The 13828-nt window shown below is 41.0% G+C and overlaps 1 protein-coding gene across 1 annotated transcript in view; it reads left to right on the plus strand.

The window, feature by feature from the left end:
- fbxl13 (F-box and leucine-rich repeat protein 13) overlaps positions 1-13828 on the plus strand; it is a 165365-nt gene that overhangs the window by 16402 nt on the left and 135135 nt on the right. The window contains 3 exon segments of the mRNA XM_072241187.1: positions 86-179; positions 5116-5183; positions 13490-13644. Coding sequence (XP_072097288.1) covers positions 86-179; positions 5116-5183; positions 13490-13644 — 317 coding nt within the window.

Genomic DNA, 13828 nt, shown 5'->3' on the forward strand with positions numbered 1-13828 from the left:
TTTTACACTGAGGGTTGCATCATGCTTTTTGTGGCCTATTGCTCTGTTAAATGTACTTTAAATATTTTATTCTTTTTTCTTGTAGGGACATGTTTATCACTCCTGAATACAGACTAAGCATGACAAAAATGATAGGCAGTTATCTAAGCTATCTTTTTGACCTGGAAGCAGGTGAGGTGGTAAGTAGTTGATAACTTTTTTATTTTCTAATGCTCTGTACAGGACCAATACCGGATAAGTGTGAAATGAATATTTATGATTCACTCTACATCTAACTTTGATTTTATGAGCAAAAGAAATTACAGGTTATTCAAATTTCTATATCTTACCACTGAAATATAATAACCACACATGCTAATTACAACTATTTGCATAATTATGTGTATAATTATACAATGTCATTATAATATTTATATCATTTATCATATTATACATATCATTATTGTATTTCAATAAGTAAACATAGATCACTTTGCATGCCTGCCAATCCATTCTCTCTCCATCTCTAGTTTTCTCCCTGCTCTCCCTGCCTATTTAAGCTCCTGAACTTAAACTTTTTGACTCACTTCCTTGGGCTGATCACATTAGATATGTACTTAGTTAGTCCTTTTAACCAATCCGAACGGCAGGAGTCAAATTTAAATCAGACCATAAGACCATAAGACAAAGGAACAGAAGTCGGCCATTCGGCCCATCGAGTCTGCTCTGCCATTTTATCATGAGCTGATCCATTCTCCCATTTAGTCCCACTCCCCTGCCTTCTCACCATAACCTTTGATGCCCTGGCTACTCAGATACCTATCAATCTCTGCCTTAAATACACTCAATGACTCGGCCTCCACTGCTGCCCGTGGCAACAAATTCCATAGATTCACCACCTTCTGGCTAAAAAAATTTCTTCGCATTTCTGTTCTGAATGGGCGCCCTTCAATCCTTAAGTCATTCCCTCTGGTACTAGGCTCCCCCATCATGGGAAACAACTTTGCCACATTCACTCTGTCCATGCCTTTCAACATTTGAAATGTTTCTATGAGGTCTCCCCTCATTCTTCTAAACTCCAAGGAATACAGTCCAAGAGTGGACAAACGTTCCTCATATGTTAACCCTCTCATTCCGGGAATCATTCTAGTGAATCTTCTCTGTACCCTCTCCAACGTCAGCACATCCCTTCCTAAATAAGGAGACCAAAACTGCCCACAGTACTCCAAGTGAGGTCTCACCAGCGCCTTATAGAGCCTCAACATCACATCCCTGCTCCTATACTCTATTCCTCTAGAAATGAATGCCAACATTGCATTCGCCTTCTTCACCACCGACTCAACCTGGAGGTTAACCTTAAGGGTATCCTGTACGAGGACTCCCAAATCCCGTTGCATCTCAGAACTTTGAATTCTCTCCCCATTTAAACAATAGTCTGCCCGTTTATTTCTTCTGCCGAAGTGCATAACCATACACTTTCCAACATTGTATTTCATTTGCCACTTCTTTGCCCATTCTTCGAATCCATCCAAGTCTCTCTGCAGACTCTCTGTTTCCTCAGCACTACCAGCCCCTCCACCTATCTTCGTATCGTCAGCAACCTTAGCCACAAAGCCATCTATTTCATAATCCAAATCGTTGATGTACAATGTAAAAAGAAGCAGCCCCAACACGGACCCCTGTGGAACACCACTGGTAACCGGCAGCCAACCAGAATAGGATCCCTTTATTCCCACTCTGTTTCCTGCCAATCAGCCAACGCTCTATCCACGTATGTAACTTTCCCTTAATTCCATGGGCTCTTGTTAAGTAGCCTCATGTGTGGCACCTTGTCAAATGCCTTCTGAAAATCCAAATATACAACAGCCACTGCATCTCCCTTGTCTAGCCTACTTGTAATTTCCTCAAAAAATTGTAATAGATTTGTCGGGCAAGATTTTCCTTTAAGGAATCCATGCTGAGTTTTGCCTATCTTGTCATATGCCTCCAGGTACTCTGTAACCTCATCCTTGACAATCGACTCCAACAACTTTCCAACCACCGATGTCAAGCTAACAGGTCTATAATTTCCTTTTTGCTTCCTTGCCCCCTTCTTAAATAGCGGAGTGACATTTGCAATCTTCCAGTCCTCCAGAACCATGCCAGAATCTTTCGACTTTTGAAAAATCATTGCTAATGCCTCCGCAATCTCCACAGCTACTTCCTTCAGAACACGAGGGTGCATTCCATCTGGTCCGGGAGATTTATCTACCTTTAGACAATTCAGCTTCCTGAGTACTTTCTCTGTCGTAATTGTGACTGCTCACACTTCTCTTCCCTGCCACCCTTGAGTGTCCGGTATACTGCTGATGTCTTCCTCAGTGAAGACTGATGCAAAATTCTCGTTCAGTTCCTTCGCCATCTCCTTATCTCCCATTACAATTTCTCCAGCATCTTTTTCTATCGGTCCTATATCTACTCTCACCTGTCTTTTACTCTTTATATACTTGAAAAAGCTTTCAGTATCCTCTTTGATATTATTTGCTAGCTTCCTTTCATAGTTAATCTTTTCCCTCTTAATGACCTTCTTAGTTTCCTTTTGCAAGCTTTTAAAAACTTCCCAATCCTCTGTCTTCCCACTAATGTTTGCTTCCTTGTATGCCCTCTCCTTTGCTTTAACTTTGGTTTTGACTTCTCTTGTCAGCCACGGTTGCATCCTTTTCCCATTCGAAAATTTCTTCTTTTTTGGAATATACCTGTCTTGCACCTTCCTCACTTCTCGCATAAACTCCAGCCACTGCTGCTCTGCCGTCCTTCCCGCCAGCGTCCCTTTCCAGTCAACGTTGGCCAGTTCCTCTCTCATGCCACTATAATTTCCTTTACTCCACTGAAATACCGACATATCAGATTTCGGCTTCTCGTTTTCAAATTTCACAGTGAACTCAATCATGTTATGACCACTGCCTCCTAAGGGTTCCTTCACCTCAATCTCTCTAATCATCTCCGGTTCATTGCACAATACCCAATCCAGTACAGCCGATCCCCTAGTGGGCTCAACAACAAGCTGTTCTAAAAAGCCATCTCGCAGACATTCTACAAATTCTCTCTCTTGAGATCCAGTGCCGACCTGATTTTCCCAATCCACTTGCATGTTAAGATCCCCCACAATTATCATAACACTGCCCTTCTGACAAGCTTTTTCTATTTCCTGTTGTAATTTGTAGTCCACATCACTGCAGCTGTTTGGAGGCCTATAAATAACTGCCATCAGGGTCCTTTTACCCCTGCGATTTCTTAGCTCAACCCATAAAGATTCTGCACCTTCCGATCCTATATCGCCTCTTTCTAATGATTTAATATCATTTCTTACCAATAAAGCCACGCCTTCCCCTCTGCCTGCCTTCCTATCCTACCGATACACTGTGTATCCTTGGACGTTCAGCTCCCAGAGACATGCATCCTTTAGCCACGTCTCAGTGATGGCCACAATATCATACCTGCCAACCTGTAGTTGTACAACAAGATCATCCACCTTATTCCTTATGCTGCGTGCATTTAAGTATAACTCCCTAAGACCAGTATTTGGTACTTTTCGCTTTGATTTCACTGCAATTTTATTGCACTGCAACTCATCCCAATGGCTACAAATTTGCCCCATCACCTGCCTGTCTTTCCTGACATCTTTACTGCTCACTATCTTAGATGTATTTCTGTTTTCCCCTTCCTCCGCTCTAACATTCTGGTTCCCACCCCCCTGCCAAATTAGTTTAAACCCTCCCTAACAGCTCTATTAAACCTTCTCGCCAGGATATTGGCCCCCTTCGGGTTCAGGTGTAACCTGTCCATTTTGAACAGGTCATACTTCCCCCAGAAGAGATCCCAATGATCCAAGAATCTGAAGCCCTGCCCCCTGCACCAGTCTCTCAGCCACGCATTCATCTGCCTGATCCTACTATCCTTGCCCTCACTAGCACGTGGCACAGGTAGCAATCCTGAGATTACTACCCTGGAGGTCCTGCTTCTGAGCTTCCTTCCTAACTCCCAGAAATCTCTCTTCAGGACCTCCTCCCTTGTCCTATCTATGTCATTGGTACCAACATGTACCAAGACAACTGGCTGCTCGCCCTCTCCCTTCAGAATATTCTGGACCCGATCCAAGACATCCCGTATCCTGGCACCTGGGAGGCAACACACCATGCGGGTATCTCTATCAGGCTCACAGAATCTGCTGTCTGTTCCCCTGACTATGGAATCCCCTATGACTACCACATTCCTCTTCTCCCTCCTTCCCTCCTGCACAACAGCACTGTTGTATGCTGTTAATACTGTATTATTCAGCTTTACATGAACTCTAATTTTATCCACCTACCAAATAAGATTGCGATCCGGGATGGGAGAGGGAGAGCTAATGTCATGGCGATGTGAAATTCTCCTATTTCCCGTCAATCCCACATCTGAGTCATTTTAATAGGTGTGTTTCAAGTGTATCTGAAATGCCTGCTCAAGCTGCTAAGGATCTTACTGACATGTAAAACCCATGGGATTTATCTGTTGGGAATTACAACTTTATTTTAACTTAAGGCCACAAAGTAACATTTAATCTTGGAAAGCTGTCATAAGTAACCAAGTGAAAGCAAGAAATTTTCATTCTAAAAACATGTCACCTGAAAGGAACAAGAGTGGTACTCTAATCTCCACAAGGAATCCTTGGACCTTCCCTTTCTTGGGTTTTCCCCAAGTCACCTCAAAGAAAGACTAACTATCTGAAGATCACATTTTAAATTAGATCATTGAGAAAAATATGCTTCTTTTATAATCAGTGTATGAGCCCTGCTTTCACAGATGAACTAAGACGACTGTTCCTTGGTGCTGCCTGCATACCATTTTCATGGCACCTCCTATCAGGTTTGGGCTAGTATTATGTTAATGATGTGAAAGAGTTAAAATGCTTTCATGTCTTTTGTAAGCAATTAAATGTGGATATTCCTCTATTGCTACAAGCTAATGAAGTCGGTAGAATGGATTTTGGAAGCAGAGTACCACTCAAAACTAGCAATTATATTTCAAGTGATAAATCTCAATCCTTTGATCTTATTTTAAGTAATTTTTGGACCTGAGCAAAATATTAATTATTTTCATTTTGTATAATTCTTGCAGCTTCCCCCAGAAGTGTATAAGGCAGCATATCAGTTTTACTTAAACTTTTTACTGAAAAAGTACTTTCGGTGAGTACATTCTTTGTAAAAATAAATACTAAAGCTTGACCTTTTAAACAGATGTGGTGTAAATGTGTTGCATTTGTTGAGGGAGGGAGAGAGGGAGAGAGATTTATTCGGTCTGAATCGTCCATGTTGACTGAGATGTCTGTATAGAATTATACAGCATAGAAAAAAGGCTCTTGGGCCCAGTTGAGCCATACCAACCAAGATACCAATTTAAGCTAGTCTCATTTGTCTGTTTTCAGCATATACCTCTCTAAACCATTCTTATCCATGTACTTGCCCAAGTGCCTTTAAAGTGTTGTTAATGTACTTGTCTCAACCATTTTCAAGAAGGTTTACTCACTTGGCATTCAGGATGAGTTAGTAAATTGGATAGATAGAGTGAAGGAAGGCAAAAACAATGTAAGCATCCATTTCAAGAGGACTAGAATATAAAAGCAAGAACGCAGTGCTGAGGTTTTATAAGACACTGGCCAGACAACACTTGGAGTATTGTGAGCAGTTTGGGCCGCTTATCTAAGAAAGGATGTGCTGATATTAGAGAGGACCCAGAGGGGGTTCACGAGAATGATCCCAGGAATGAAAGAGCTAACGTATGAGGAGCATTTGATGACTCTGGGCCTGTACTCACTAGAATTTAGAAGAATGAAGCGGAATTCTCATTAAAATCTATCTGGTATTGCAGGGACTAGATGGAGTGGACATGGAGAAGATATTTCCTGTAGTAGGGGAGTCTAGGACTAGAGGGCACAGCTTCAGAATACAAGGATGTCCACTTAAGTACAGAGATGAAGAGGAACTTCTTTGGCTAATCTGAGGCTTCAGAGGCAAAGTCATTGGGTATATTTAAAGTGGATGTTGATAGGTTCTTGATTAGTAAGGGTGTCAAAGGTTATGGGGAGAAGGTGGGAGAATAGGGTGAGAGGGATAATATATCAATCATGATGGAACGGTGGAGCAGACTTGATGGGCTAAGTGGCCTGATTCTGCTTCTGTGTCTTAAGTTCTTATGGGATAAATGCAAACAGGCTTTTTCCACTGAAGTTGGACGAGACTAGAACTAGAGGTCATAGGTTAAGGGTGAAAGTTAAAATATTTAAGGGGACCCTGAGGGAGAACTTCCTCATTCGGTGGGTGGTGAAAGTGTGGAACAAGCTGCCAGATAAAGTTGTGAATGCGGGTTCAATCTCAACATTTAAGAGAAATTTGGATAAGTACATAGATGGTTATGGAGTGCTGTGATTCAGGTATGGGTTGATGAGACCAGGCAGAGTAATAGTTTGGCATGAACCAGAGAGGCCAAAGGGCCCGTTTTTGCACTGACTCTTTCTGAAGTCAATGATCAGCTTTTTTGTTCTGTTGACATTGAGGGAAAGATTGTTGTCATGATGCTATGTCACTAAACTGTCTATTTCCTTCCTGTACTCCAACTTATTATTTGAAATATGGCCCATTATGAGTATCCTCTGAAAATTTGTGGATGGAGTTAGAGCAGAATCTAGCTACGTAATCATGAGTTTGTAATGAATAGAGTAGAAAGCTGAGTATGCAACCTGTGTTTGGAATCATTGTGGTGGAGCTGATGCCATCTATCCTGATTGTAGTCTGTTGGTCAGAAAGTCAAGGATCCAGTTGTAGAGGGAGACATTAACTCCCAGGCTTCCGAATTTGGTGATGAGTTTACTTAGAATAATAATATTGAAGACAGAACTGTATTCTATAACTAATAGTCTGAGATAGGTCTCTAATATCCAGATACCCCAGAGATGACTGTAGGGTCAGGGAGATGACACCTGTTTCAGTGGCAACCAAATTACAGTGGGTGGAAGTTGTGTGGAAATCTGGAATTGATCTGTGCCATGACCAGCCTGTCGAAGCACTTCATGATGGTAGATGTTAGAGCCACCGAGCAGTAGTCATTAAGGCATGATATCTTGCTTTTTTTGGGTACCAGGATGATAGCAGTTTTCTGAAAGCAGAAGGAAACCACAGAAGCAGGGAGGGTAAAATATCTGCAAATACTTCTGCCAGCTGAGCCATGCGGATCTAAGAACACAGCCCGGGTCACTAACCGGGCCTGATGCTTTCCGTGGGTTCACCCTCCTGAAGATTGATCTTATGTCAGTGTGGGTTGTGACATACTCATTCCCTTCTTTTCGAACTGTTCATAGAATATGTTAAGCTCTTCGGGAAGGGATGTACCATCGTGACGATGCTGCCTGACTTCATTTTGTAATCCTTTATAGTATCTAAACCCTGCCATAGCTGATGGCCAGATGGAGACCGAATTTTGGAATGGTTTCTGACTTCTAGCATCTCTGATAGCTTTATAGAGGTCATATCTTGATTTCTTATAAACGTTAGGGTCTCCTGATTTGAATGCTGCAGACCTAGACTTAAGAGTGTGGATCTCTCGGTTCATCATGGTTTCTGCTTTGGAAACACCTGAATTGTTATTCTTAGGCACACCCTTGCAATTAAAGTCTGTAATGGTAGTATCATGCTATCTAGGCTGGCACCTGAGTCTTTGAACATGGACTCAGTGCAGTCATGTAGAATCTCATCTGTCATCCTCATACAGCATTTTCTGTTCTGTTCTGGGTTCTTCTGTCTCTATTCTGTTTGTATTCAGGGAGTAGAAGCACAACCTGGTGATCTGATTAACTAAAATGTGGATAAGGGATGGCTTGGTAGGCATCGCTGATGTTTCTTTAACAATGGTTGATGGTGCTTGGGCCACTGGTGGGACAGGAGACATGCTGGTAGTATTGTGGTAACATACTTTTGAAGTTGGCTTGGTTGAAGTCACTAGCAATGTGACTTGTCAAAAAGGGCTTCTGGGTATCCTATTTCCAGGTTGTTGACCACAGAGTTCATTGAGTGTAGGTTTCATGTCTGTCTGAGGTGGGATGTAGGTTGCCATCAGGACAGCTGAAATGAACTCCCATGGCAGGTGGTATGGACGACCCTTCACCATTAGATATTCCAAGTGGGTGAGCAGGAGCTAACCAGAGCCGTCATGTCAGAACACCACAAGGATTTGATTAAGAAGCAGAACACTCTTCATATAACTTTGTCTGAGGACACTGTACGGTCCATCCAGTGAATTGAGAAGCCTTTAGGCGGAATGGCACAGCGAGGTGTTGCACGTGTAAGCCATGTTTCAAAGAGACATAGCAGACAACAGTCCCTCACTTCTTTTTCACACATTACCTATTCTACCCTGGTTGGGTTCTATGCAATGAGTTATTCTCTACATTCCTAATTGAGGATCTTCATCTAACATAGTTATTGCCTGGAGTGGTTGCCCTCAAGCATCCTGTGAGGCACCATTTTATACATTCCTTTTAATACATCTTAGACATTGCTTTGATTTTAAAGTTAATTGCATTGTTGTAAGTCAACTCCTTCTTTCACATGTGAATGTTTATTTTTCAAATTCCCGTTGGCGCCATTCCATAATCACTTTATACTTCAACCACTAATTCTGTAATTAACAGGATGTTTGTTCATAGCAGACCATCCATATCAGTTTGTTCTGTGCTCAGGGTTAGCTCACAGAATTGTGCTGGCACAACTCAACTTTCTTGAAATGTTGCTAACCAAATGTTCAGGCATTGATCTTGTGATCATGCCCCACCATACTTTCTTTGCTCTGTTACTCACTCCTATAGATATAAAATGTGCACCAAATGCATTGACCTATCTCAGCTCATTATTGCTCATTTCTGCTCATCACTGCTTTTAGGGAATTTTGTTTCCTTAGAAGTTTTTTTCTTGAAACATTAATTTGTGCCTTAGACATATCAATTTAATATAGAATCCTATTGAGACCAGTACAGCTGGAATCCTGGGACAACATCCCAGAGACGTCATGTTTCTGATATCTTATTCTTCTAGATGTGATTTAAGGCTTTCATGCAAACTGAAACACTCCCCCCCGCCCCACACATTGCTGAATACCCTGAATTGATAATGAGTGCTTCTGTCCTTTATATTTTTACCCATTTCTCCATCATTTTTCTCCTCTCATTTTAATCCCACCCCCGCTCCCTACCCCTCTTCAATTCTCCTCCTTTCACTTCTCAGTGGAGAATGATCTCAGTAATGTATATATGCACGTCAAATGCTGGTGATATTAAACCTGATTCTGATGTAATTACTCAGTTTCTGTAGAAATAATCATTATTGTATGCAGAACCCTTTTGTAAATTTTTTATAACAAGTTATGTATGATGCAGCTTTTCAGCAACAAAAACATAGTAGAACTTAGAACATGGAACATAGAACAGTCAACAGGGACTCGCCCTTGTTCCTACTATATCTGTGCCAAACATGATAACAAATTAGATTGAATCCCTTTGGCCTGCAAATGTCCCATATCTCTCCATTTCCTGCATATTCATGTGTCTATCTAAAACCTCTTAAACACCACCATTGTATGTGCTTCCACCACTATCCCTAGCACCCATTCCAAGTACCTACCATTCTTTTAAGCTTTCCCCCTCTCACCTTAAAAGCAGGTCATGTTCTTCCTTTGCTCATATTTCCTTGTCTTTGTGTATTCTCTGGAACATAGAACATAAAACATAGAATACCAAAGCATAGTACAGACCCTTCGACCCATAATGTTGTGTAGATCTTTTAACCTGCTCTAAGATCAATTTAACCATTCTCTTCAACATAGCCCTCCATTTTTTTTCATTCCTTTGTCTATCTAAGTGTTCCTTCAACGTCCATAACATACCTGCCTCTACCACCACTGCTGGAGGGCGTTCCACGCATCCATCATTCTCTGTGTAAAAAACTTGCCTTTGACATCACCCTATACTTTCCTCAAATCACGTTAAAATATGCCCCCTTATATTAGCCATTTCCTCTGAATAAAGAATAATAAAATTATTTCTTTCTCAGAAGATTGCTGGAGATTAATTGTTACAGATCCTATGTTGAAACAATGTATTTAAGGGGTTAAAATAAATTTTAATGTAAATCGAAAAAAAAGAAGCATATGACAGGTATAGGCTACGAATCTCTTGAGGAACATGGATGGTATAGGAGAGTACTTAAGATTGGAGTTAAGAGGGCAAAAAGAAGTAATGAAATATCTTTGGCAGTTAAGATTAAGGAGAATCCCAAGTTTCTTTTTAAGTATATTAGATCAAATGGAAAACTAGAGAAAAAGTTGTTTCCCCTTAGGGATCAAAGGGATAATCTACTATATGTACTGTATGTGTGGAGGCAAGGTCCTAAATGAATATTTCTTGTCTTTATTCAGCAAGGAGAAGGACATGGAGGATAGTGAGTACAGGGAGAGTTATGTTGATTGTCTGGATCATATTGATACGAGGAAAGTGGAGGGATTGAATATCTTATGTTGTGGACCACATAAGAGCTCAGGGCCAGATGTGTTCTATGCCAGAATACTATGGGAAAACATTAATGGACTCTGACAGAGATTTTTGCATCTTTGTTAGCCACTGGTGAGTACCAGAAGATTGTTTATGTTGTTCTATTATTTAAGAAGAACCAGGCCAGGTTGTTGAACCTTTTGTTAGTAATGGGAAAATTTTTGGAGAAAATTCTGAGGGACAAGAATGATGTCATTTAGAATATTCAGCGTGGCTTTGTTGGGGGGAGGGGAAGTCTGTCTCTCTGAACTGATTGTTTTTTGAGAAGATAACCAAAGGGATTGATGAAGGCAGTTTAGTAGATGTTGTCCATGTGGACTTTAGTGAATCACTAGCAGGAGAAAATCTGCAGATGCTGGAAATCCAAAGCAACACACACAAAATGCTGGAGGAACTCAGCTGGTAAGCAGCATCTATGGAAAAGAATAAACTGTCTTCTTCAGGCTGTCGGCATGAAACATTGATTGCTTACTGTTTTCCATAGATGCTGCCTGACCTACTGAGTTCCTCTAACATTTTGTGTGTGTGTTGCTTTGGACTTCATTGAGTTATTTAACAAGGTCCCTTGTGGTAGGCTGGTTCGGAAGGTTAAAGCGCATGGGATCCAAAATAAGCTAACTGATTGAACCCCCCAAAAATAGCGTGGTGACAAGAGGAAGACGGTAGTAATGGAAGAACTTTTTTTCTGATTGGAAATCTATGACTAGTGGTGTACCACAGAGATTGGTGCTGGGACTTTGCTGTTATATATATTGATGAGTTAAGTGTGATTGTAAGAGGTATGATTAATAAGTTTATGAATGAAGAGTAAGTTGGTGGTGTTGCAGATAATAAGGAAGGTTATCCAAGGTGACTGTAGGATGTACTGTAGATCAGTTAGGAATTTGGGCAGAGTGATGGCAAAAGGAATTTAATCCTGACATTCTCAAAGAGACTCATTTTGGGAAGTTAAATAATGTTAGGATGCATATAGAAAATACCAGGGCACTAAGAAATGTTGATGAACAGAGACAACACATACAAAATGCTGGAGGAACTCAGTAGGCCAGACAGCATCTATGGAAAAGAGTACAGTCGACGTTTCAGGTGAGACCCTTCATTTATTTGTTGATGAACAGAGAGACCAGGTGTGTTCATGTTTACTGTTTGATGAAATTAGCAACAGGGAAGAAGGCATATGGTGTGCCTGACTTTGAGATTAGCATATAGAATATAAGAGTTTGAATGTTACATTATATTGCAGCTTTACAAAATACTGGTTCAACCTCATGGAGTATTGTGTTCTGATTATAATTCTGATCTCCACAGAGAAAATACGATTGTGGAGAAGAGATTCATCAAAGGGTTAGTTATGGTTAGAGATTGGTTGGACTGATTTGTTTCCCTAGGGCAACGTAAACTGAAGAATGACTTAATAAAGTTATATAGAATTATAAGAGTCACAGTTAAGTTGGATACTCAGAACCCCTTTGACCCCCATTGTAGGGAGGAAAACAAGTAGGTATAGTTTTAAGTGAAAAGGAGGAATTTTAAATAGTATCTGAATGGTCGATATCTGGAATATGCTGCTGGAGCAGGTGGCGGAATTAGATACAATACCACATTAAATAGGCAAGGCGTAGGAGGATTCGGTCCAGGTGATATTAATGTGGTTGGAAAAGAAATCTGCTTGGCTGTGATGGGTCAAAATGCTTTTATCTGTGCTATTCAACTCTATGACTATGACTAAACTGGATTAGATTAGATTAGATTATGAGGACACGCAGTCCTCTTTTATTGTCATTTAGTACTGCATGCATTAAGAAATGATACAATGTTCTTCCAGAATGATATTACAGAAACACAAGACAAACCAAGACTAAAAAAACTGACAAAAACCACATAATTATAACATATAGTTACAACAGTGCAAAGCAATACCATAATTTGATGAAGAACAGACCATGGGCATGGTAAAAAAACAGTCTCAAAGTCTCTCGAAAGTCCCATCGTCTCACGCAGACGGTAGAAGGAAGAGAAACTCTCTTCCTGCCATGAACTTCCAGCACCGCAAACTTGCCGATGCAGCACTCTGGAAGCACCCGACCACAGCCGACTCTTGAGTCCGTCCGAAAATTTCGAGCCTCCGACACCGAGCACTGAGCACCATCTCTGCCGAGCACTTCAACTCCGGCCCCGGCAACAGGCAGTAGGCAAAGCTGAGGATTTGGGGCCTTCCCCTTCAGAGATTCTCAACTGCACAGTAACAACGGCAGCAAAGCAGGCATTTCAGAAGTTTCTCCAGATGTTCCTCTGTGCTTCTCACGTCTGTCTCCATCAAATCAGGACTGTGCACGGCCCCTACTTACAAATAAGATATCATTTCGGAGCGGCCGTGCGCGCTGCGTCTTCTCCTCCCCTCTGAGGATACTGGTGAGTTTAAAGGGAACATAGAAAACAAGGATCTGATGAGTGCAGAGAATGTGGGTCCTGGAGAGTTTAAGGATGTCTGGGAAACAAGACCCCATCAAATTTAGAGAGGGCACAGGAAAAGACCCCTGATGTGTTTAAAGGGAATCAGGGAATTGTCATTCAGTGAGTCAGCTATCGAATAATTGAGTAGTTATTTAATAGGGTTTTACCATAAGGTAATACAGGAAGCATAAACATATGGAAGGAGAGGAACATATTAAATCCTTGGTATTTTGATCCTATCTGCTACTGAACATAGTGATTGTGCTTTAGTAGTGATATTTAGATACAAAAAATGTGGTTTTTGATGGAGATTGGGTGAAAAAAACAGAAGAACTGTTTTAATCTAAGGCTTAATATTAATGCAGAAGTACTGACTGGGTGTTGTATAATTACTGTTATATAAACATTGTGTTTTTTTAAAAATTCATGACTCTTTTACTGCAGTGAATGGATGAATTATATCAGAAACAAAAGAAAAGAGCGGATTAAACTGTCACAAGATATGAACAAGGCTCAAGATCACTATGTAAGGAACAAATTAAAAATGGCATTTGATGCATGGTTGAAGTGGATCCAGATCCAAAGGAAATGGCATGCCTGTGAGTAGAATTGTATACTGTAGGGCAGGGGTCCTCAATCTTTTTTGCAACACGGACCGGTTTATTATTGGCAATATTCTTGCAGACCGGCCGACCGGGGGGCGGGGTGTGGTGTAGGGTTGCCAACGGACAAGACCAGCAATCAAATACGTTGTCTTTACCCCGAGAAAGACTACAATGACCA

This window comes from Mobula birostris, chromosome 23, assembly GCF_030028105.1.
Source record: "Mobula birostris isolate sMobBir1 chromosome 23, sMobBir1.hap1, whole genome shotgun sequence".
NCBI classification, from domain to species: Eukaryota; Metazoa; Chordata; class Chondrichthyes; order Myliobatiformes; family Myliobatidae; genus Mobula; species Mobula birostris.